Here is a 24,337-nt window from a genome sequence, read left to right as displayed (position 1 = left end):
AAGCCACTCCCAGACACTGGGCAGATGGAGAAGCAGCAGCTGGAACATCTGCTCCAGATGGGGTTCCCAGCTGCAGGGCAGCCCTGGCCACCACGGGGAGTCAGGGCTGGGCTCCTTTCCAAAACAACAAACCCCTTCTGCCGGTTCTTCGCTGGAAAACACACCATGGAAATGCCATCCTGCAGGTGCGATGGACACACATGGGGAAAGAGCAGGCTGGGTGTCGTTTAAAAGGTATAATTTGATTAAAACACCAGGAGAATGAGATGCTCTTTAAGGTCCCTTCCAACCCAAAGCATTCCTGATTCAGTGGAATTCCTGGGTTAGACTGGGTGATGACAGCAGCACATGGTGGTGTGTGAACGGAGTTACCCAGCAGTTGCATCAGACATGCAATCATGCAATCTAGCATGATTTTTTAATTCTAATTCATTAGTTCGTTTGAAGGGGGCATTTCTTCTCATTCACCCTGTGGCAGGTTTCCCGGAGGTGCTTTACTGCCGGTACAGAACGGGCAGAAGGACAAAATTCCATTTTTCCTTTTCTATTCTCTTTTCTGGACCCGGCCCCGCTGCCTGCTCGGGGCGGGGCCGCGCCGACGTCAGTCATACTGATTGACAGCAATAAGGGGCGTGGTTTGCCATAGCCCGCCTCCTGACGGGCGGGGAGGCGTGGCCCTGCCGCGGCGCAATGGGCCCCCGTGATTGACAGCCGGCTCCGCGGGGAGGCGGGGCGGGCGGTGCGGCTCCTCGCGCTCCCATTGGCCAGCCGCGCCGTCGGGTGCGCGCCCCGGCGGCGCCGATTGGCGGGCGGCGGCGGGTGCCGCTGTGATTGGCAGGAGGCGGCGGGTGCGCGGCGGCCGCCGAGCGGTTTGTTTTGCGGGCGGCGGCGGCGGGGCCGGCCCGCACGGACCGGGGGCTCCGGGACGCACCGGCAGCGCCTGCGCCCTCCCGCCCCCGCCCGCCGCTCCCGGAGCGCGGCCGCCGGGAGGAGGAGGCGGCGGCGCGGGGCCTGGGAATGTGGCGGCGGCGGCGGCGGCTCTGAGCCCTCCCCCTCGGCCCGGCCGCCATGGAGCCGCGGCGGTGACAGCGCCGTCCCGCAGCGCCCGCCGTGAGCGGGGCCGCCGCCCGCAGACATGGGTGAGGAGCGGCGGAGAAGCCCCGGGAGCCGGGGCCGCGTCATGGGCCGGGGCCGCTGCGGGCGGGAAGGGGCGGCGGGGGCTCGGCCGGGCCCCGCTCCGGGCCGCTGTCGGTGCCGCGGGGCCGGCGCGGGCGGGCCCGGCAGCGGCAGCGCCGCGGGGAGCGGTGGATTTTCAAGGATTTGGTTAAAATGGTGAAAATCGGTGTTTACCGGTACGTGCGGTGCCCCGGGTCGGTAGCGAACTTGGCCAGACGCACCGGCGGGAGCAGCGGGCCGGGCTGAGCGCAGGGGGCTCCTCCAGCCTCCAGGAGTCGGCTCTGCTTGAGACGGGAATTGTTCTGCTCGAGCTTAATCAGGGAAATTTCTGTTATTAAAATGTAGTTTGGGAGTCCATCAAAATAGATTTTCCTTTATGGAGCTCCCCCCGAGTTCTCGTTTGCCATTCTCAGCCCAGACAGCAACATGTAAAAACAAGCAGAGAAGTTGGAAGAACTCTTTTTCAAGAGGAAAACGTTGTTATGAGGAGCTGCCGTGACTGAATTGGATTGATTAATTCAAAATAATTTGGATTTGGACTGTATGTTCTGTATAAAGAACTGCTTATGGAGGGGGTCTTGTGCTTCCTAATTATTTTTCAACTTAGAGGTGCTAGAATTAAACTTTGAATTACTCTAAACCAGAACTTACTCATATTTGCATATTGGCAAGGAAATTCCTGCTTTTCTAAGTCTGGAGTTTCATGGTTTCATGGGCTACAACTTAAATGTTTCTTCCCCACAACCAAATTTGGTTTTCTAAGACTCTCCTTCATTTAGTCTGTGTACATAATTAACTTTTATACTTTAAAATCAAAAAGCATTGCAAATGTTATTCTACAGCTACTTCAGTATCTCTTTACTGTGTTTTGATTTGGTAAATACCACAAATTCATGCAAAACCATTGCTAGATTTCTCTGCTACAAAGAGGAATAGTGTAATCCACTCTGTTTAGAGCAGCAGGGTGCTTCATAAACTTAAAATGGTTTAGAAGTAGGAACTTGGGTTTCCATGAAAGCGTTTTCCAATGGCAGTTGGACCTGTGTTTGTAAACATGTGAGCACAGAATGAAAAAAATACAATTTCACGGACCGCTCCGCCATAGCATTGTGCGTACCATGGCAGAGCTGCGAGCAGATTTTCCCTTTGCAGTGGGCAAAACCTGAATTCATTCAGCAGCTGTGACCAAATAATCTGATTAAATAGCAGGTGATGGGTTTACACGATGCTCTGACTCTCTTTGACGTGGTGTTTGGCCCACCTGAAGGATGTGTGAGTGCTGCTGTCAGGGTTTGCAGTGTTGGTGTCAGGGCTCAGCGGTGCAGCCGGCGCTCACCTGAGCGGATTTTGGAAAATTCCCTGGGGTTTTTTCCCTCCTTGGCGGGCTGGAGAGCAGGGAGCCAGAGCCCTGGGGTGTGCAGGGCTGCCTTTGGGGAGCAGGCCCTGCTCCCTGCAGCCTTCCCCTAGCAGATTTTCCCTTTGCAGTGGGCAAAACCTGAATTCATTCAGCAGCTGTGACCAAATAATCTGATTAAATAGCGGGTGATGGGTTTACACGATGCTCTGACTCTCTTTGACGTGGTGTTTGGCCCACCTGAAGGATGTGTGAGTGCTGCTGTCAGGGTTTGCGGTGTTGGTGTCAGGGCTCAGCGGTGCAGCCGGCGCTCACCTGAGCGGATTTTGGACAATCCCTGAGGGTTTTTTCCCCTCCTTGGTGGGCTGGAGAGCAGGGACCCGGAGCCCTGGGGTGTGCAGGGCTGCCTTTGGGGAGCAGGCCCTGCTCCCTGCAGCCTTCCCCTCCGCCAGCTTTTCCTGCCTGTGTCACTTCCTTCCCTTGGCTCACACGCACCGAGGGAGCGCGGCTGAGCCTGCAGGTTAGCCCCGGCTCAAATCCCAAATCCCAGCCCTTCCCTCAACCTGTGAGTGAGAGCAGGGACCCTGAATATATCCTGCAGTGATGTGCCTCATGGAGAGCTCTGATTCTTCCTCTCACTCTGCAAACCAGGTTGTTGGTGATTTCCTGAAGCTTGCACACAGCAGCATTTTGGTACCACTAAAACTGCCCACAGCAAAGGACTCAAAATGAAGCTCTTTTCAATGCTTTTTTTGAGACCTCTAACATGGACACAATTTGTCTAAAATTTCCTCATTGCCCCCAGATCTGCCAATCACTTACCCAAACCAGCTTTGCTGTTGTGGTGGTAGATAACAAACACACAGATGTGTTCACTTCTTTCTCTTTTCCACGATATGGGATCATGTGTCCCACTGTGACACCATCTAAAACATGATCCTGGCCTAGGGGGGTTCACAGACATATGCAGATACTTCTGCTGTTCTAACTTTGTGGTTTTTTTTTTTGTTCTTTTTCTAAACTGTTTCCATTTCCGACTTGTTCAGACCTGTGTAACAAACCAGGGATTGGTAGAAGTAAATGCTTTGTGGGGAGGAACAGCTTTCTCTGTGAGCAGCAGTTCGCTTTTATCGGAGTTATAAAAATCCTTGAGTCTAGTTTTTAAAACATGAAAAGCATTTCCTGGACAACATCTTTCCCGCACAAAGCAGAACTGTGTTTCCCAGACCTACTGGAGACCAGGCAAAACAGGGTCTCTCAGTGCTCCAAAAATTGCTTCATTTTCATTTGTAGCAGCTTCTGCATTGTGCAGTTAATGTAAGGCTGCTCCACGTGCTTCTCCAAGTCAGTCTATGGAAATGCTCTGTTGGGATGGATCTAAAGAATATTCATGCTTCTCAGGATTAAATCCATCACACTGCTGTCCTCACCAGGTACACATTTTCCCTGTGCAAGCTCAGGTCAGTATTTGACTTTATTTTATCCTTTTAAGAGATAAATACTCTGTCATGTTCTACCTCATCAGCATAGGGATGAATTACAGGATGTATGGTTTAGTAGTAGGGAACCAACAGCTCAGTGTAAGACTGCTAAAAAATGTATAATAAGATTTAAACTCAGCTGAAGTTCTTCCATCCCCTTTGTTAGGACATTGTGTTCCCATTTTATGAAGACAAATAATATTCTGGTGTTATAATGACTGCAGTGAGTGAGATACAGAGCTTGCAGGGGTTTGTAGAATATCCTGAGGTGGGAGGGACCCACAGGGATGAGTCCAGCTCCTGGTGCTGCTCAGGACACCCCAGCAATCCCACCCTGAGCCTGAGAGCATTGAGCTCCGGTGTTTGCCAGATGCTGCCCTTCAGAGTTTGTGTTGTAAACTCACAGATTGCCTCAGCTAATAAATAAATTCACTTCACAGCCAAGCTGCAATCTGTAATAGAGAGCACACAGTTGGCTGGATGTGTCCTCTGTGCCACAAGTGAGTGGCTGCTGTCTCCACACAGCCTGGAACCTGGGCTAGAACACCTGCAGCCAACCATTGATCTTTGTTTTCCAGTGATGATGCTGTTTTGAGCAGAATTCTTATCCTCAGACCTATTCTTTGATGGATTTGATTTCTTGTCATCAGCCCTCAGCTATAAACTGCTTTCATAGCTCGTTTGCTTCTTGCCCAAAGGAACTCTGCCAAGACAAGCTCTTCTTCATCCTCCTGGTATCTGGCCAAACCCAAACTGCACTGTAGTGGAAAACTTGTATCCCAGCTCTTCCCTGAGTGTTTTGGGTGGTAGGAACATCAGGGATGTTCCAGCCCATAGGATGTAGTATTTTTATTGTGCAGTTTCAGCCTTTGTCTGCCAGGTGACTCCAAGGCTGTTCTTAATACCATCAGAAGGAAAGAACACCAGCAAATTGGAGACACTCCGGTAAAGGTAAAAGGTTAAATGTTCAACTGTAAAGTTGGAAACTTAAAAAAAAAAAAAAAGGAAAAAGTTGTGCCATTGCCTACCTGGAACTTTAGCTTCATTCACAACTGTTTCTTCCCATTTTCATCCCACAAGGGGTTACTTAGTGCTGAGATAGATCCCAGCACTTATTTCCTTTGGCTGATGTGCTTCTCAAAAAGCAGCCTCTTGCTTTGGTTGTGTTACTTACACCACTTGCTTCTTTTACATGCAGTTGGAATGTCCAGGAGTGCTCTCCCTTCTCCACTGCCACAATGTGGTTATTGTCTCATTTGGCTTGTCTTGGACAGCAGAGATTTGCTGGGTTTTGATTTGGATTTTTTTATACTCTCTGCTCTGCATTCCTTTTTAAAGATTTTTTTTTTTCTGTAATTAACACCTTCTGCAGATGCATTGGGAGATTTCCTTCTATTTCATGATCTGGTCTAGGCTTGATGTTTCTGGTGTAAGACTGTGGAGTCCACAGTGGATGTATCTCAGATGTTGGGTGCTCTCAGGACCAAGCTAGGACTTGGTTCCGGTGCCTGAAGAGAGCCTGCAAGAAAGATGGAGAGAGACTTTACAAGTAGACAGGACACAGGGAATGTGCCAGGGGACAGGGATGGATGGGATGTTGGGAAGAAATTCCTCCCTGTGAGGGTGAGGATGCCCCTGGATCCCTGGCAGTGTCCCAGGCCAGGTGGGACAGGGTTTGGAGCAGTTTGGGACAGTGGAAGGTGTCCCTGCCATGGCAAGGGTGGCACTGGATGGGCTTTGAAATCTCCTTCAACCCAAACCATTTTGGCATCCTGTGAAAGCTAAAACAGACCTGGGCAGAAACTATTGGTTTTAGCAAAGATAATCCTAGTGTGACTTCTGTTCTGACTGGGACTTCAGCTGTTTCCTCCTTACAAAGAGGTGTATTTTTCCCATTCTGCTTTTAACTTTGAGCAGGATCTGCTCCCTGCGTGCTTTACAAGCCGTATGTGTCCCACATCTGTCATCTTTAAGCATTGCGAAAATCTCGTTTGTTATTCAGACATTGATTCATTGTGAAGCCAGTCTTCTGCATAAAACATGAGCTGACTGCTTTGGAGAGTGAGCAAATGCACGACACAAAATTGCAGAAACAAATCGTCCCACTGAGTCCCTTTTACAGGGAGGTACCAGTGTGAGCCAGTCCATCCTTTGATGTTCAGCAGCTGTTCCCAGGACAGCTCTTCCAAATGCAAGTGATTACCTAGCAAACCAGTGCCATGGATCAGGGATGAGTGTGTAGCCATGGTGGATTCTTAAAATTGAGTTTCAGTTATTTGCAAATCTGCTTCAGAAATGCTCGTTTCAATTTGAACTTCTCAAAGTGACAGAGTGAGGGAAGAAAGGAGGGACTGTGATAACTGATAACCTCATCTGGCTCACATCACTTCCAAAAATCCCAATTATCAAAAAAAAAAAAGCTTTTCTTTCAAATCTAGGGTTCAGGTCCTCCCAAACTCTTTTAGAAAGGGCAGATTCTCCTTGGCATGTCCAGAGCTGATCAAATCATTGCTTCAAATTCCATGCCTAAGTAATGCCTTAATATCAGGAAGGATTTAGCTGAGTGTATTATTTGCCAAGGAAACAACACTTTATCCCTAAAACCTTTTAGAGTCTTGATAATGTGAGACAGCAGCCAGGCAGTGCAGAGGGCAGGAGCGTGCCAGGACAGCCTGAGGTGCTGCTTTGTTAGGTGTGCCCAGTGTAGTCCCACTTTGGACAGAACTGCACTTGGCAGCTTCCTTCACCTTTTGCAATATCAAGGAATTTAAAGTCCTCATCCTTGCTCAAGGAAAGGATTAATTTCCATAGCTTCATCTACCATCCATCACAGCTACTCTGCATTTCCCTCTTTTTACATCTTTGTTTTTATCTCTTAAGCACAAAATTCTGCTGTGTATACCACTTCTCAAAGCAAACAGGCAGTGGGAGAGAATATTTTAAATTGGTTACATCAGGAATCTTCAGAAGGTAATTCTTAGTCAGTGGAACATACAAGGAAAAAAAAATCAATGTGTGTTTTTATATTGCTGCAAGGCAAGAAGCCTTGAATTGAACCTGCTGCATTGTACTGTGCCAGCAGACAGTGTTCCTAGTGCTGGACAACTTGAACCTGCTCAGCAGATCTTGAAATCTCATAAAATGGTTTGAATTTTATTCCATCAGCTTGTTCTGAGGGAGGAGAGGAACGTGTTGGGGTAATCAGTGCAAGTGGATTTGTGTTCACAGATACTCCAAGATGAATCTTTGTCCAGATTTTCATTTCTCTTTCTGCTGGCCGTGGTTTGTTCCACTAGCAGGCAAGAATTCAGAGTTAACATGACATAAAATGGGAAAGAACAGACTTTTCCCAGGTTTTCCTTGGCAGAAGCACATCAGCTTGCCCTTCCTAAATGACCTGTGATGGTCTAGCAGATCTGTCCAAGTTTTACTGTTTGTTGTGAAGACTTTTGAACAGAATTAGGGGCTGGGGATATTCATTCTCATCTGTACTCTGCCCAGATCCTTCTATGATATTGGACGAGTGACTTAACATTTATCTGTCATGATATTCATTTAAGTTTGGGCTTTTTTATGACTAAATCAAATCACATTTAATTTGCAAAGATCATAAAAAGGATTGCTGTTCTATGAGCCAGCAGAAAACCAGTGTAGAAGTGCCAGAGCTGCAGAAATGTCATGGTTGGTGCTCACCCAGACAACTCACTCCTGAAATTCTTGTGCATGACAGATGAACAAGAGGCCTTGAAGTCCATCATGAAGGACCTGGTGGCACTCCAGATGGGCAGGCGCCACCGCCTGCCCGGGTATGACACCATGAAGAATAAGGACACTGCTCACTCCAACAGACAGGTAAAATGGTTTGTGAATGCCTCAAGTGGTCACCTGGGACTGGAGGGACAGAGCAGGTGCACAGGGGGTCTGACTGGCTCAGATCCTTGGCTGTGTCCTGTGCTTCCAACAGCCAAAGCATCAGATGGGAAGTAGCTCCTTGATCCTGCTCAGGCTGTGGCAAATATGGTAGCTTTTATATTTTTATATAAGATTAATGAATATCATATCATATATATGCTATACATTTATGTAGTTTAATAAAATATTTAGTATATATTGCATTATACATGTATGTATACTGCATCCTCCCCATACGTATTTTTTATGAGGCTTGGTCTGCCTCATAAAAAATATCATGAATATCATGTCATATAAACTGTGTATATTATATATGCTATGCATTTATGTAGTTTAATAAAATATTTAATATCTATTGCATTATACATGTATGTATACTGCATAAACTGTATATATTAGATATGCTATACATTTATGTAGTTTAATAAAATACGTAATATATATTGCATTATACATGTATGTATACTGCATTCTCCCCATATGTATTTTTTATGAGGCTTGGTCTGCCTCATAAAAATATCATGAATATCATGTCATATAAACTGTGTATATTATATATGCTATACATTTATGTAGTTTAATAAAATATTTAATATATATTGCATTATACATATATGTATACTGCATACTCCCCATATGTATTTTTTATGCGGTTTAGTCTGCACAGCTAAAAATTGGTAAGCCACACTTAGCAAGTGACTCTCTGATTTCACAGTCATATTTCCATTTTTAAGGTGATTTTATTCTTTTTTAAAGAAAAAACACAATGCCAGCAGTCCCCCCCTCTTGGGCAGCCCTGCAATAATGAACCAGTGTGCCTCTGCAGTGGAAGAAAAAAAAATTCCGGTAAGAAAACCAACTTCATTTCCTTATTAGCAATTATAAATTAGGAATATGTCTTTGTGCAGTGACTTCATGTTATTCCTGTGCTGTTTTGTGCATTGTTCCTTTATTGATCAATTAAATGGGTTCTCTTGATTTTTATTTTTTTTTTCATTTTGGAGTAATTCTAGACTAAGTTTTTTCTCTTCCTACATGTAAAAACCACTCTTTAAAAGTGACATGTGAGTGCCCCAGCTGCAGCTGGTCACTGCTGGGATTGGGAAAGTTCATTTTCCCTGGTCCAGCACTGCAGGAATTCCGTGTGCTCCCAGGGACTCCGTGGGTCCTTTTGAGCTGCATTCTTGACCACTGGGCCTGCCAGAAACTTCCTCCAGCTAAAGAGCATTTCCTGGCCACGTTTTTTTTTGAAGTTCCTAGATGTATGATTGCCTATTGTCTGAGGCTTTCACAGATGGCTTAATCTATTCCAATCACATAAATTGTGCAGCAGAAATGATGGAGTCTTATCAAGAGTAGATTTTTCCCTTTTATTTTTATCTTTCTGACCTAAATTGGGATTTGAACTTCAACGTCCAGAGTTGAAAGTTCAGCTTGTTGACTCTTGCATGCCACCCAGCATCTTCTGAGTTTACAGTGACTGCACAGGTTGCACAGTCAGTGCTTTTAACTATCAGATGGTGGTGATGATCCCTTTGCTGAAACCTTAGAACTTTAAAAGGTGACACAGAATCAGCCTGTTTGTAACTCTGAGTTTCAGGGGCTGCATTTTTGCAAAAGCAGAGATTTAGTCCATGTCTTAAGAATAAGGAATAATAAATAGGAATAAAAATTCAGAAATAGGAGTAGGAATAAAAAATGTAGCACGTTCCCTCTCTGTTTCTTGACATGCTTTGAGCATGCTTAAATAAAATTGCCTTCACATTAATAAGCAATTAGGACTGAATTTCAATTTTTTTCCATGCAGTGTTAAAGATAGATTATTTTTTTTCAAATATTATTTCAATGTCCTCTGTTTAAGTGTCAGTTTACAAAAATTACAGCTTTGTTTTTACCCCTTTCCTTGTCTTTCTCTTTCAGCAGTTTCTCCATTCCTCACGTGCTGTGTTCATGTATCAGCCCCTTGTTTCCACAGTCTGCTTCAGCTTCCATGGGGAAAGTTAAAATACTAAAATCATAATATGGTGCATTTGTGTGCTGTTGTGTGTGCCAGAGTTTGATTGTGAGCTCACCTTTTGTTCTTTCTCCTGCAGAATGATGTCAGGATAAAGTTTGAACATAATGGGGAGAGACGGTAAGTTGGCCTTCACTGCTTTGATTCTTTGCTTGGCAGAATAATTTAGTCATCAGTAATTTAGCTTAAATATTTTGTTGGCTTTGCTTTCCTTTTTCCTGAATGGAAATCACACAGTGAAGGCAACAACAAACAGCTCACACACAACTTGGTTATTTTTAGAGATCAGTGTGTCATAAAACACTGATTTATTTCCATAACATTTATTTGTAAGTGAGCTGCAGCATTTTTAAAAGATGTCCAGCCTGAAAGTCTTACTTCAGATATGTTCCTATTTTGTTTCATTTAACTGAAACCAAATGAAGCTGATCAAATCAGCATCATTCTTTTCTAATTTCTCACTTCCTGATGCCCTGTCACTATCCCTGCCCTGCTGTGATTGAGCAATAGATACAGCAAAGAAAGATTTTTATTTTTCATTGGTGTAAAAGCTTCTTTGTTATTTCCTCTGATATTTGGTTTTGAGAGACATTCTTTTACAAGGAAAAAAAACCAAATAACTGAAATAGCAGTTTCATTTTTTACAGCATTGTTTACAATGGGTAAAATTGCTGAAATATTTCAAAGTAGGTCCCAAAAATCCTCTTATTTGCCATCAATTCAAGAGGAACTCTTGAAACATTTAATGGCTCATGGCTGTGTGAACTCAGGAGGGCTCCAGGCTTGTCTGTGGTCTCTGGGTCTGCTCTCATTGAGGGAAAACATCATCTTGCTGCTGGGCTATAGTGTCCATATTTTGGAAGATATTTATTGGGTTGTAAGCATGAATGTGTGTACCATCTTGGGAGATGGCTTCTCTCAGGCCAGGCAGTATTTCCATCATGAAGTAGTTCACAATTTCATCATAAAATGTAAATTTAATGTCAATGGCACAGGACAGGTTGTTGGTAGTGATCCACACAGCCTGTTCTAGCAGAGGTTATTGGCCAGGTTGTTGAAGCTCCTCCTTTGTCAGATTTTGGGATTTCTGTTAGGAAAGCAGAAGTGTTCTTTGTTGGCAAAGCAGGCTGTGGGGAATAATTTCTACTCTTCCTCAAAACTTGAGCTGTTTCTTTCACTGAAATCCTGTGTGAGGAATTCTGTCAGTGACTTCTTGTGCTGCGGGAGAAGTTTTACAGGTAATCATCACTGGGATTTGCTTCCTGCTTTGTCAGCCAGGTCTGCTCAGCACTCTTCTGTGTCAGGGGCTTTGTGGGGACAGCAACAGAGGCACAGTGGGACATGTCACAATTCCTTGTCACACTGTGTCAGCCCAGGGGAACTCTGCTGTCACCACAGGCTTATCATCTTGCCTGTCTGCTGGGTGCATTCCAGGGGGCAGAAGGGTTTTCTCCTGTTTTTTTTTTTTTTATTTCTGAAATGAAAAGGTTGATTGTGTGTCAGTGTAATTATGCAGTTGTGCTCGCCTGAATTCCCTGCTCCCAGCACAGTGTGCAGTTCCAGACAGGGAGCTTGCACCAGAATGTCAGTGTGTGTGCTTGGTTTCACAGGAGCTGCCAGATCTAACCACAAATATTTAAGGTGGTCAGGCAGGAATGGGCTCCTTAAACCCTGCAGTCCAGGATTTTGTGTTAGAGGAGTGCACAGAGTTTTTAAACTAATAAAATTTGTGGCACCTGAGAACAGCTCTGCTTTTGAAAGCATTGAGTGTAGAATGGGAGCCTTTATAAGGGTCTGAGAGCCACATGGCATTTGTGTGGTGCCAGAGCACTGTGATTTCTTGTATGAATTTCTTAGGAATATGTAGAAAATGTTATTGTGGGCAGCTTTTTAACAAGGACAATTATTTCCAAAGAGCTGAATGTTGTAGGTCTGGTGGTAAAATAACCATTCATGGGAAGGGCTGAGGAACACAAGGGTTATTTCAAACAAAAGCTGCATCTCTTGAAATGATACCCAGGGCTGATGAGGCTGTGTGGATGGATGACTGGGAAAACTAAACCTTCTCTCCAAAGCACAGGTTCATCCCAGAGCCAGAGAATCCCAGGATGGTTTGGGATGGAAGGGGCCTCAAAGACCCAGTGCCACCCCTGCCATGGCAGGGACACCTCCCACTGTCCCAGGTTGTTCCAAGCTCCATCCAGCCTGGCCCTGGATGCTTCCAGGGATCCAGGGGCATCCACAGCTTCTCTCTGGCCCCTACACAAAGCCCCTCTCCCTCCCTTTCCCCACAATCTCCTGTGAGATAATTCAGGGTCTCACTGAGTTGGACAAGAACAGGTCTTGAGTTTCCATGGTCCATTCAGTAGCTTGGAAGTCCAAACAGTCCCTTGATCATTTGTAGTGTGCTGATGTAGCAAAAGAAATATAAAAAACCTGAAAGTTTTTTTCATTGCAAAAGATTTTTTTTTTCTGAAAGTTAACTAGCAGAAATCGCGTCGGAAAGAACACTCATCTTCCAGCTGAGGATAAAAAGTATAACCAGATATTTTAATAGTTCATGTGTGAAAAGGATCTTGGATTGTTTAGCCTGGAGAAGAGTAGGCTCAGGGGAGACCTTGTTGTATCCTGTTATTTCTGCCTCGTGACAGGTTTGTTAATTGGTGCTCACAATCCAGCTCTTTGTGGCAGAATCTCATCTGTGCCAGAGCAGGTGGTATTTTTTAAGCCAAGGTGCACAGGGCATTTGTATCCTGTTATGTGAAAGACATTTATTCAAAAAAAAGGATTCTTTTCTGCCCAGGGACAAAGGATTCTATTTGAAATCTCCAGCTGAATATTGCATTTTGACAAACTGTATGGAAGCGGGCCAGAGATCAATAATTCCTTATTGAAATAATACATATAAATTTAAATTTGAAAGGTTCCCTACTTGCTTGTGGATGAAAGGAGACCATTCAGATGTGGTTTCAGTGGTTCAGCCATGTGATTTGATTGCATTATCAAGTGTATCTGTGGATGAGGCAGTGGCTCTCTTCCCTCCCAGGATTATTCCGTTTGTCCGTCCCGTGCGCTACGAAGACGTGCAGCAGAAAGTGAAAACAGCCTTTGGGCAGCCCCTGGACCTCCACTACATGAACAACGAGGTACTGAGCTCTCGGGGCTCTCTGTGTGACACCTCCTTTCCCCAGCACAAATTCCCCACATGGAAATTTAATTTTTGGGGTCTTTCTTTAATGCATACCGTTGTTGAATCCCCGATCCAAAGGCAAATGTGCTGATCCTGATAAAGCATCTCACTGATGGGTGTGTTGTACAAACATCAGCATCTTGTTCCTTTGTTCTGTGTTGCTTAGGACGCTCTACATGGAACCAAATTTTCACTTGATCGTTAGTTCTGGATTTATAAGTATTCTGAGACCATTTTCTCATCAGAAAGTCAGGGGCTGACAAGTCTCTGCTCTTTGCAAACAGCAAATCCAGGTAGCAATTCATATTTTGTGGGTGATGCTTTAGAGGAATTTGCATTAGGGTCAGCTATTTCTGACTTGGGAGGAAAACCTCATTAAAAAGGACATTAAGACAGCTTTGGGATGAAAATTTGTGGAATAACTGAGCAATCAGAATCCTGTTTGACAGTCTGGTGTTTTTCTAATGTTTGTTTAAATACCCATTGTATTTAAACAACCCATTGTAGAAGTAGAGTTTTTTTTCTGTATTTTCTAATGATTTTCTTCCATGCTCTTTATCGTGCAGCTCTCTATTCCTTTGAAAAACCAAGATGACCTGGATAAAGCTGTGGATCTCTTGGACAGGAGCTCAAATGTGAAAAGCCTGAGGATACTGTTGCTGTCCCAGGACAGAAACCATGTGGGTAACAACTTCTGGGACTGCAAAATCAAGGGGTTTAACCCTAAGACTCTGAAGCATGATGGCAGCATTAACTGAGTGTGACAGGGATTATAACATCACTGTTCCCAGTAATTTAATATTGAATTAAAGTATTTGAGTTGTTGCACCTTTGCCTGTCATGTTCAAATAATTTTCGGAAGTCAGAATTTATTCCCTTGAGGTGTCTTTGGTTATGTTCTTTTCAAATAAGATAAATTCTGTAGCTCAAGAGGAGGGGAATATTACACCTTCTTGTAAAATTAGGTGTGTTGGGTCAAGGTTAAAATTGAAAGTGTCTGCAGGTATTGAGCCCCTGCTTTAACACAGAATCTCAGTGGCTTGGGCAAGGTTTCAGGTGTCTCATTCCTCTTCTTGCTTTGAATAAGATGAGAGCTCTGTGGAAAAATTATCTTTAATTAGATAATATCTGTGTAAGTTCAGGAGAAGGATGAATAAATTCATCTTGGCATCTCCTGACTGTTGGTGCTGTTAAACTCTCCAGAATTTATTTTTACTTAGTCTGAGTTATGAATTTACTTTTTAAATGCTGTGGGGAGTCAGGTTGCTTCTGAAACAGTGCAAGATTCAGAATTTATCTCTGCTGGCCAAGGTGGCTGATGGAAATTTGAGGTGCTTCTGTGTTCTGGTCTCAGGGGGTGACAGGAGCCCCTCAGATAATGTCAGACACAGACCTGCAAATCATGCACTTGAGTTGAGCTGCACTTGTTCTAGTTCTCTGACTCCTGTTTTACACCCTAATTGTAAACCTGGCTCTTTTGCTGTCTTTTTGTTTGTATTTTCTGAATTAATAAGATTTCAGGCTCTAGAACTGTTGCTCAGCACTTTCTTGGTACTAAGCATAATATTTTTTTTTAACTGTGTCCGGACTACTTGAGCTCCTTCTTCTCACTTTATTTTGTTTTATTCTTTCCATTTTACCCAACAGAGCAGTTCTTCACCCCACTCTGGACTGCCCAAGCAAGTCAGGATTAAAACTTCCCAATCTGTAGGGGATGTGAGCACACCCTACCAGCAGCCAGAACCCAGAAGCAGGCATCTGTCTGTCAGTGAGTATTTTTGTCACTTCTACATGTTTTTGTTTGTTGAAATGTAGCTTTTGGGCACTAGTGTTTATGGTAGAGCATTTAGGAGAGCCATGAGAAACTGAAAGGTTATTCTGGGACAAGGCAGTTCATTTTCAAAAGCTCTTAATATGTTTACAGTAGAATGTTTCAAAGTTCCTTGCTAAACTGTGGAACAGCTGAGGAGCTGCTAAAGGGGATGTCCCAAAGCCAGAGCCATTGTGGTTAGAAATTTGGAAAGCTGATGTGAGTCTATTAAGCTTTTTATTTAGATTGGCAATTTCAGTTCACGTAACCTAGATTTGATTTTTTTTAATGTTGGGCTTTGAAATCTCTCCTGACTCCTGCAATCAAGCATTTTGCTGGGAGTTACTCTTGCATATCCAGCTAGTGTCCTACATTCTGAGTTGCCTCAAGTTTCACTTACAGAATTATCAGCACAAGACAAAATCAGAAGTGCACAAAAGATAATTTAAAAAATCAGAGTAATATGTACCTTTGTCTCATTTCTTTGGGTTTCTGTTAGCCCAGTGAATTCCTGTTTGGGGGAAAGGTGCATGTAAGACTTCTGTAGTTTTTATGACTTCCATCTTTGGCAGATTTGTCTGATTTCTCCCAATTTCTGTGTTACAACCTACTCTAACCATGCAGCACAATTCAGATTTGTTCTTGAACGATTCTTAAAGCTGTTAACCTTTATATGAAAAACTAAAACATGTAAAACACCTTCAAGTATTTATGGGCCCCAAAAAAACCCCAGAAAAGTCTGTGGTTTAGGGTTTGACTCCTTGGTGTGAGGCTCCATGAGCAGTGAAGGTGCTGGAGGAAGGTGAGGGTGTGAAGGCCAGAGCCTGAAGTGCTGCTCTGCATAAACTATTTCTGTTTCAGAAAGGAGAGAAGGTAAATTTTGCTGGAAGCAGAAGCAGAGGATGACTCTGTTTGTTACAACAGCTATTTTGGGGCTTGTCACAGCTAATGCCTGAGGACAAGTGATGCAAGTCACACAGGGCAGTGCCAGGAGCTGGGGATGTCAGAATTGTTTTGTTTGCAAGTTCTTCACTGTAGCAAAGGAGTGCTTCAGTTTCATTAACTCTGCCTCTGAACTTGAGGCAGAGTTATTACACGATTTTAGATCAGTTAAAAGTATTAATTAATAAATCAGCTTAAACCACAACAATCTCCATACTGGGGAGGCCAAACCAGAGTTGGATCCACACTGCTCTGAGCAGAGGTAACAGTGAGTGAGCTCAAAGGGAAGGACTTGTGAACCAGAGCAGTGGTTCTTGGTGTGGGACTTGTCTAACAAACCTGCTTGTAACCTGTGGAGAGTTTGCTGATCCCCTTCTGCACAATTTGCTTTTATGAAGCAGCAAACAAACAAAGTACTGAAAGCTTGTGAAGTACGTGACTGAAACAGGGACAAGAAGACTTTTACTATCCTTCCTAGTTTGAAGTTAATAGGCATAAAAAGAGCAACATTCCTTGGTCCTGAGAAGTGGTATCCATGCATGTCTGAACACCATGTTTCTTCTATAACAAACAAATTGAATGCCAAATTTATTTCATTTAAAATATATCTATATATATTTTTCTTTACTGAGGTAAAGAGGTTCTGAGGTATCCAGGTAATGGTGCCAAAGCCAACAGTGTGTAGCAAGTGTCTGTCATGGGTGAACTGTGCAGTGATAAGGGGCCCCAGTTTCACACTCTTTCCTCCTATCCCAGCTTATGGATGCTTTCTGAATAACTTGTCATTCATCAGTCAGGAAACCTTTGCTTTTATTTTCTGAACGTGTCAGAGTACCAGGCTGTTACATTATGAGAGGTCCAGAAGAGTTCCAGTTGTGTCAGAGGTCTGCTGGTAATTTGGCAATAGCTTGGTTTGCATCAATTTCTTCTTCCTTCTCCTTTCCTGTCTTTGGTTTGGAAGAGGAAGGTGCCCTGTTTGCTGGTGTTAGTAGAGATTCTCCAACTCATACCATGTCACACAACTAAAGTCCATAGCATTGTTCAGTAAAGCTTTTTGCAGGCAGGAGAGGGACCTGTGTGGTTCCTGAGCTCCAAACAGCCCCAGCCTCTTGTCACCAGCTCAGAGCTTTGGAAGTAACGATAACTTTTAAATAAAAGTAAAAAAAAAAAAAAAAAAAAAAAAAGTTACTAAGCATTCTGGCAGGGCTTGTGTTTTTTCCACTCACTTCCTTTGATATACATGGATTTAGTGCCGACTTCCTTTTCCTGCCCAGGGATGGGGCCTTTCCACAGCAGCCCCTGGGCCGGTGCCAGCGGGCCGGGCTGGCTCTGCCCGTGCCATCTGTCGGAAGGAGTGAAAGTGCTCCAGGGCTGGGGCAGCCCAGGCACTGCCAGGCTTAGCCCACCCCTCCAGAGGGCTCAGAGGGCTCACCAGCCCTGGGAGCTGCCTGGGACAGCAGGTGGTAGCTCTGAGCAATGGATTGTGCGCTTGACAATCTTGGTTTCGTGATCTTGGAGGTCTTCTCCAGCCTTAATGATCCTATGATTTTATTAATCCCTTTTTTTTTCATGTAATTCCTCCCTCTTGCACTCTAAGCCATGCCAGCATTGTTCATTTTCCTTCTGCAGCCCCCTGAAAGTTTTGTGCTCTTCACTTCTCCCAGCTCTTCGCCTTCGCTCTTTATTACAACTTCTATAGAAAATATTTTCCTTGGGAGAATATTTGCTGATCTTTACCCATCTTTCCTAGCACCTGAGTACACACAGTTAATTAAAGACAGTGTTGTAAGGAGCACAGCTTGAGGGCTGATCTCCACCTGCTGCCTCTGGCTTCATGTGTGACCTGGAGCAGATTGGCCTGGACCACAGCAGTCCTTGGAGCTCACAGTGGGAATTGGTGGCAGCTGCAGGTGGATAGGTCACTGCAAAAAAGGGTTTTTTTCTTCCTGTATCTAGTTTCATCTTCTTTGAGATCTGCAAGGAAAAAAAAAACCCTAAGAGTGAAGTTTCTCTCAGTAGGTAGCACAAGAGAAACTCTTTAGTGCCACTAACAGACGATTAAACTGGAATTATGCTCAGAAGGTTGAGCAGAAGAGGTTAGAAATAGGTGGCTGCTTTATCAGGAGCTTCAGCAATAATTACTTAGCATCTAAGACATCAGTACAGGTGCACATCAGGCAGTTTGGTTTCACAGTCTGTCCAGGCTGTGGGGTTCACTCTGGGAGGGATAGAGGTGTGGTGTGGAGGCACTGGGGATGGTGCACATCAGACAGTTTGGTTTCCCTGGTCCCGTGTCTGTCCAGGCTGTGGGGTTCACTCTGCAGTTACTATGAGAGATAGAGGTTTGGTGTGGAGGCACTGGGGATAGTGCACATCAGACAGGTTGGTTTCACAGACTGTGGGGTTCACTCTGCAGTTACTGTGGTGGATAGGACTGTGCTGTGGTGGGGTGGCTGCTGCACATCAGACAGTTTGGTTTCCCTGGTCCCATGTCTGTCCAGGCTGTGGGGTTCACTCTGCAGTTACTGTGGTGGATAGGGCTGTGCTGTGGTGGGGATGGTGCACATCAGACAGTTTGGTTTCCCTGGTCCCGTGTCTATCCAGGCTGTGGGGTTCACTCTGCGGTTACTGTGAGAGATAGAGGTTTGGTGTGGAGGCACTGGGGATGGTGCACATCAGACGGTTTGGTTTCCCTGTCCCATGTCTGTCCAGGCTGTAGGGTTCACTCTGCAGTTCCTGTGGGGGGATAGGGCTGTGCTGTGGTGGGGATGGTGCACATCAGACAGTTTGGTTTCCCTGGTCCCGTGTCTGTCCAGGCTGTGGGGTTCACTCTGCAGTTCCTGTGGGGGGATAGGGCTGTGCTGTGGCGGGGTGGCTGCTGCAGCAGTGCCCCAGCAGCAGGCTGAGTGTGTCCCTGTCACAGGCTCCCAGAACACGGGCCGCAGCTCTCCCCCGCCCGGCTACGTCCCCGAGCGGCAGCAGCGCATCGCCCGCCAGGGCTCCTACACCAGCATCCACAGCGAGGGCGAGTTCATCCCCGAGACCAGCGAGCAGTGCGTGAGTACCCACCTGCCAAGGGTCCTGCTGGCATCTGGGCCCTCCTTTCCTCTCCCAAATATTCACTGGCTCTGGTTGCATCCACACCGTTCAGTGGTGAGGCGCGCGTTGTCCGGAAAGTTGTGGCTGCCCCATCCCTTAGAGCAACCTGATCTGGTGGAAGGTGTCGCTGCCCATGGTAGGAGGTGGAATTGGATGACCCTTAAAGTCCTTTCCAACTCAGACCATTCTGGGTTTATGAAAGTGCTGCTTTGTGCATTTAAACAGCTTCAGGTTGTAGCTGTGTAAGTTCAAAGCCTTTGCTGGGCTGCCAGAAGCCGTTCCCTGTTCTGGGCATTGCCCCTCCAGCTCTGACTGAGCAGTTTTGGTGCTGTCACACATGTGATAAGGTTTCCTATTACCAGGTTTGTGTGACCCGCTTGCTTTTGAAACTCTGCTCTCCATTCAGAAAAGTGGGAAGTGAGGCCAAAGGGCGACTTGCAGGTGGAGGCAGCAGCACCAGCAGAGACCGTTCCTGGAGCCAATTGGGATCAAAATGCAGCACAAGGCTGCTAAAGCTTGTATTTTTCACAGCAGAGTCCTTCAAAAACTAAAGCAGTTCCTCAAATTTTATATTAACCTAATTTCTGTGGGAGATAAAGGAAAATTATACATTTAAATAGGCTTAGACTCCCTTCTTCAGCTGGACATCCTGCAGGCAAACACTCATGGGCTCTGCTTCTCTGTCACAGCCTCTCCTGAACTGCACTCATGTTGCTGTGTGATTTCTTCTGTGTTGCAGATGCTGGACCCTCTAAGCAGTGCTGAAAATTCAGTGTCAGGAAGCTGCCAGTCCTTGGACAGGTGAGCAGCCAGGTACAAATGTACAAACTGGTGAGAACGTGGGTGCTCAGGTGGAAATGCCAGTTGTACTTACATAAAATCTTCTTTTCTATCTCATACGTTTTCTTGGAGGGAAACAAAAGCTTTAACAAGAGCATTAACTATGTCTTAAGGCTGTGTTATTTTCTGGCACAACCACAGACCTGCAAACTGGTGCTTCAGTAGCTTTAACTTATAAATACAAAGTTCTGAAGCGAGCAGCCTGTGTGGAGCCGCCCCTCTGAGAGCATCTGGCTGCAGGGTATTTAAATCTCTTTTAGACAAGGCTCTACTTGTTCATTTAGAAAATAAATCAACAAAAAAAAAATACCCCAAACAACAGCAAAACTTACTCTCGTCTTCTTTCTCTATTAGCCCTTCTTTTCGGAAGTCACGGATGTCAAGGGCACAGAGCTTTCCTGACAACAGGCAGGAGTTCTCAGGTATGTCTTTGCTACAAAGGTTATTTGACCCAGACACTTTCTGCTCTTGGCTGGCCGCCCTCCCTGCTTGCTGGGATTGTATAAATAGAAGAAGTGGGGACACGATGATGGAAAGGCTCTGAAGTTATTTATTGCCCCTTCCTAAGAACCTGCTGTTACAGGAAAATTCCGTTGTTAGAAATTACATTTTTTTTGAAGGAGCCTCACTTTTGTCTTTGCTTCTCCTGGCAGACCGTGAGAATCAGATCTATGACAAGGCAGGCAAAGGTGGCACCTACCCTCGGCGCTACAACGTCTCCATGCAGCACAAGGACTACAACGATGGTGAGTTGGTCTCACAGTTGGTCTCACACCTCCCATTCCAGGCTGGGGAGAAAAGGTGAGGCAGTGGCAACCTCTACACAAGGGTATCTCCTATTTGGTGAGCCTGGTCCTTGCAATTAGTGCTGAGACTCATGCTGCATGATGCCACGTTTTCATGGTTGTTGTTTGTAATTCTTTGTTTACTTTGTAGTTCTTTGTCCTTTCTGGTGTTATCCAGGCTGAGTAGGGAATTGAGGACATAATTGTTAGACTTGGCCCTATATAAGTACTTTCCTACCACAGAGATTCATTATACTTTGCTAATTTGCATTGCAGACTTGCTTCTGGGTCTTTTAAATATAGCAGGGACTTAAAGAATTGCATCTCTGCTCAATCAGATGGCTTTATGCAAAATAATCTCTCAAAATTTCAGGAGGTGCAAGTTGGCATAATCTTTATTTATGGTTTTTATTTGCAAGTCCGGGCACAGAAAGTCATTTGCAAGTCCGTTATCTAGAAAGTCATTTTGTATGTAGTTGTTAACAAAACTCGGAGCCTGTAAACCAGATTTTTCCTTTGGAAGGTAAGTTTAGATCTTACAGCACTGAGGGCATTACAAAGTGTTCTCTGCCTTCTGCTTTGGGAATGATCCAGGGCTGTACTGAACTCAGGCAGCACCAGCCCTGAGCTGTTATATTTTTGCACCTCATCTGTTTGGCAGCAGATTCTGCTCCATGGGAACAGAGCAGAACCTGGGATTTCTCTCCCTTCTCCCCGCTGCTCAGCCCCCAGCCATCACCTCCCATCGCAAACATTTATTTAAGGATGTTCCTTCTCCCCAGGCCGGAGGACGTTTCCCCGGATCCGACGTCACCAAGGGAATCTCTTCACCCTGGTGCCCTCGAGCCGCTCGCTGAGCACCAACGGGGAGAACCTGGGGCTGGCCCTGCAGTACCTGGAGCCGCGGGGCCGCCTGCGCAGCGCCGACAGCGAGAACGCGCTGGGAGTGCAGGAGAGGAACATGGCCACCAAGTGTAGGCTGGGCTCTGGGGACAGGGAGGGCTCCAGAGCCGGTGCAGTGCCACAGCCTGGCTGTGACAAGCCATTCCAGCCACCTCCTGTGTAGCCATAATGTGTCCTGGCTGTGACAAGCCATTCCAGCCATCTCCTGTGTAGCCATAATGTGTCCTGGCTGTGACAAGCCATTCCAGCCACCCCGTGTGTAGCCATGGTGTGTCCTGGCTGTGACAAGCCATTCCAACCACCTCCTGTGTAGCCGTGATATTTCCTGAAAAATCCTTTCCTTAGGATCCTTATCCTTAGGAGAAAAAATCCTTTTTTCTCCTGAGAAGCTGAGAGGCCTAAGGAACAAAATGTAAACAGTAATTATCTGCTGCTGTGGAATGCAACAGGTGGATCAGTGATTGGTCTCATGTGGTTGTTCCTAATTAATGGCCAATCAGCTGGCTCGGACTCTCTGTCCAAGACACAAGCCTGTGTTATAATTTTTTCTTCTTCTATTTCTTCTTCTATTTCTTTTTTCTATTCTTAGCTAGCCTTCTGATGAAATCCTTTCTTCTATTCTTTTAGTATCATTTTAGTATAATATATATCATAAAATAATAAATCAAGCCTTCTGAAACATGGAGTCAGATCCTTCCCTCATCCTCAGACCCCTGTGAACACTGTCACACTCGTGCCCTGGCTGTGCTTTGGGACTTGTTTGTCACACCCACAAGTGTTTTTCTTCTCAGATTTCTTCTTCTTTCCTTTAGAAAGCATTGCAAATTCAGCTAAGAAGTAAAAATTTGCTTGATCTAGATGATCTACAGGGTTCTTAAAACAGACAGACAAGCTTGTTTATTTTCTTGCTATGTTAACATTTTCAGTCAGGATTACAGTTATTCTGTATGTATTTCATTTGCTCCTTAGTAGAAGGATTTACTTCTATATTAATGGCATCCTTGAGCTGTTTTGTTGGACAGCTTTCTATTATAAAAATAAAAAATAAGTGGAACATAAGTCATTATTGAAGAACTTTGTATATCCCATACAGTAATTTAAGGATCAAAATGAAGAATAAGGAACACACTAAAATACTGCCTGGCAGTAAATCTGATTAAATTAGAAATGTCAAAGCAAATCTCTCAGCTCTTCTATATTTTCACACTGTTCAGATGGCTGGTTCTTGTCTTTGTTTTTAGAGTTTCTTGTTAGATCCACCATAATTGGATGAATTGAACTGCAGGAGTGTGGTAGTGTTGCTTTCAAAGTTGGAGCTAGAGCACTTGTCTTTGAGTAATATGCTTTGGGATTAAGGGCAGTCTGAATAACTGGGCTCAGGTATTAATCTCTGGGTCAGGAGACTGCTGCTTATGAATGTGAGAATTCCCAGTGCCCTGAGGATGGAAATTCCTGCTGGGCTGTTGGAGATGCTGCTTTACCTGGGTCTCATGGGTATTTTTATTAACTGTTCAGTAGGTAAAGATAGCCACACTGTGCTAACACATGCCTACTTTATCCATGTCTAGTAGGTAATCATGACTTAGAGAGAGCCTTGCAGTAAAATCCTTCCCACAGAGGTTAACCCCAAACTAGCTTGGCAAAGAAACTCAGAATAATGTCCTTCAAGTTGTCCCAGAAGCTTAAGTCATTCCCAGCTGGCTGGATTGATTTAGCAAGGCTAATCCAGCTCTTCTTCATCTGATGCATGTGATAACTTCAGATCAAGGGTTGGAAGCTGCTCTTTAGTTGCTGCATCATCTCTTAAAGTAATGATGTTGTAGAATCCACCTGCTGGTGGAATGAAATTTCACCAACCCCATTGAATAACTGGTCTGTAAAACACATTTGCAGAATGTTTTGTGAGAGTCTGGATGGTTGGATTCTGTTCAGAGCTCTGCCACTGACTGTGACCGTGTTCACAGGGGTTTTTGGATGAGGGAAGAGATGAGGATCTGATCCCATGTTACAGAAGGCTTCATTTATTATTTTATGATACATATTACATTAAAACTACACTAAAAGAATAGAAGAAAAGGTTTCATCAGAAGGCTAGCTAAGCTAACAATAGAAAGGAAAGAATGATAACAAAGGCAGCTCTCTCGGACTCTCTCTGAGCCAGCTGTGATTTGCCATTAATTATAAACATCTAAGATGGGCCAATCAAAGATCTACCTGTTGCATTCCACAGCAGTAGATAACCATTGTTTACATTCTTTTCCTGAGGCTTCTCAGCTTCTCAGGAGGAAAAATTCTTAAGGAAAGGATTTTTCATAAAAGTTGTCTGCGACAACTGACTCCTTACTCTGGGAGAGCACCTCATGTTTATTCACCTACAGAATACCTGCCTCAGTCCTGTATAATAGAGATTGGTCCTTGAAAAACCCATTTTTTTTTTTTTTTAAAGAGTGCAATGAAAGGAGAAATGACTGCTGTTCCCTTTTAGCTCCCAGTGCTCCCATGAACTGGCGCCGGGGGAAGCTGCTGGGCCAGGGCGCCTTCGGCCGCGTGTACCTGTGCTACGACGTGGACACGGGCAGAGAGCTGGCAGCCAAGCAGGTCCAGTTTGACCCAGAGAGCCCTGAAACAAGCAAGGTAATTCTCAGCTCAGCTCCTCAAACCCTCTGAGGTCCTGCACAATGTCCCTCTCTGTCTGTCCTTGGAAGCTGGCATCTTATTTAGTTCGTACGAAGGTTTCGAGTCATGTGGAGGAGAATAGGAGTCATTTAAAAATGACTTTTCTGTGTTATTAACTTCAGCTTGAAACTAAAATCCATTTTCTTGCTTCATTC

The 24,337-nt window shown here is 44.8% G+C and overlaps 1 protein-coding gene across 1 annotated transcript in view; it reads left to right on the top strand.

The window, feature by feature from the left end:
- Positions 1-1,065: 1,065 nt before the first annotated feature.
- The window catches only part of MAP3K3 (mitogen-activated protein kinase kinase kinase 3), a 33,029-nt gene continuing 9,757 nt past the window's right edge, over positions 1,066-24,337 (top strand). The window contains exons 1-13 of the mRNA XM_063179016.1: positions 1,066-1,139; positions 7,742-7,863; positions 8,680-8,769; positions 10,017-10,057; positions 12,984-13,083; positions 13,694-13,807; positions 14,775-14,895; positions 18,803-18,936; positions 19,718-19,779; positions 20,173-20,240; positions 20,472-20,564; positions 21,386-21,577; positions 23,992-24,140. Of these exons, the coding sequence (XP_063035086.1) occupies positions 1,136-1,139; positions 7,742-7,863; positions 8,680-8,769; positions 10,017-10,057; positions 12,984-13,083; positions 13,694-13,807; positions 14,775-14,895; positions 18,803-18,936; positions 19,718-19,779; positions 20,173-20,240; positions 20,472-20,564; positions 21,386-21,577; positions 23,992-24,140 (1,290 nt within the window). The 5' untranslated portion in view covers positions 1,066-1,135. The remainder of the gene's footprint in view (positions 1,140-7,741; positions 7,864-8,679; positions 8,770-10,016; positions 10,058-12,983; positions 13,084-13,693; positions 13,808-14,774; positions 14,896-18,802; positions 18,937-19,717; positions 19,780-20,172; positions 20,241-20,471; positions 20,565-21,385; positions 21,578-23,991; positions 24,141-24,337) is intronic.

This window comes from Melospiza melodia, chromosome 30, assembly GCF_035770615.1.
Source record: "Melospiza melodia melodia isolate bMelMel2 chromosome 30, bMelMel2.pri, whole genome shotgun sequence".
Classification (NCBI taxonomy): domain Eukaryota; kingdom Metazoa; phylum Chordata; class Aves; order Passeriformes; family Passerellidae; genus Melospiza; species Melospiza melodia.
The sequence above is the reverse complement of the archived record's forward strand: the minus strand, read 5'-3'. Positions and strand labels throughout refer to the sequence as shown.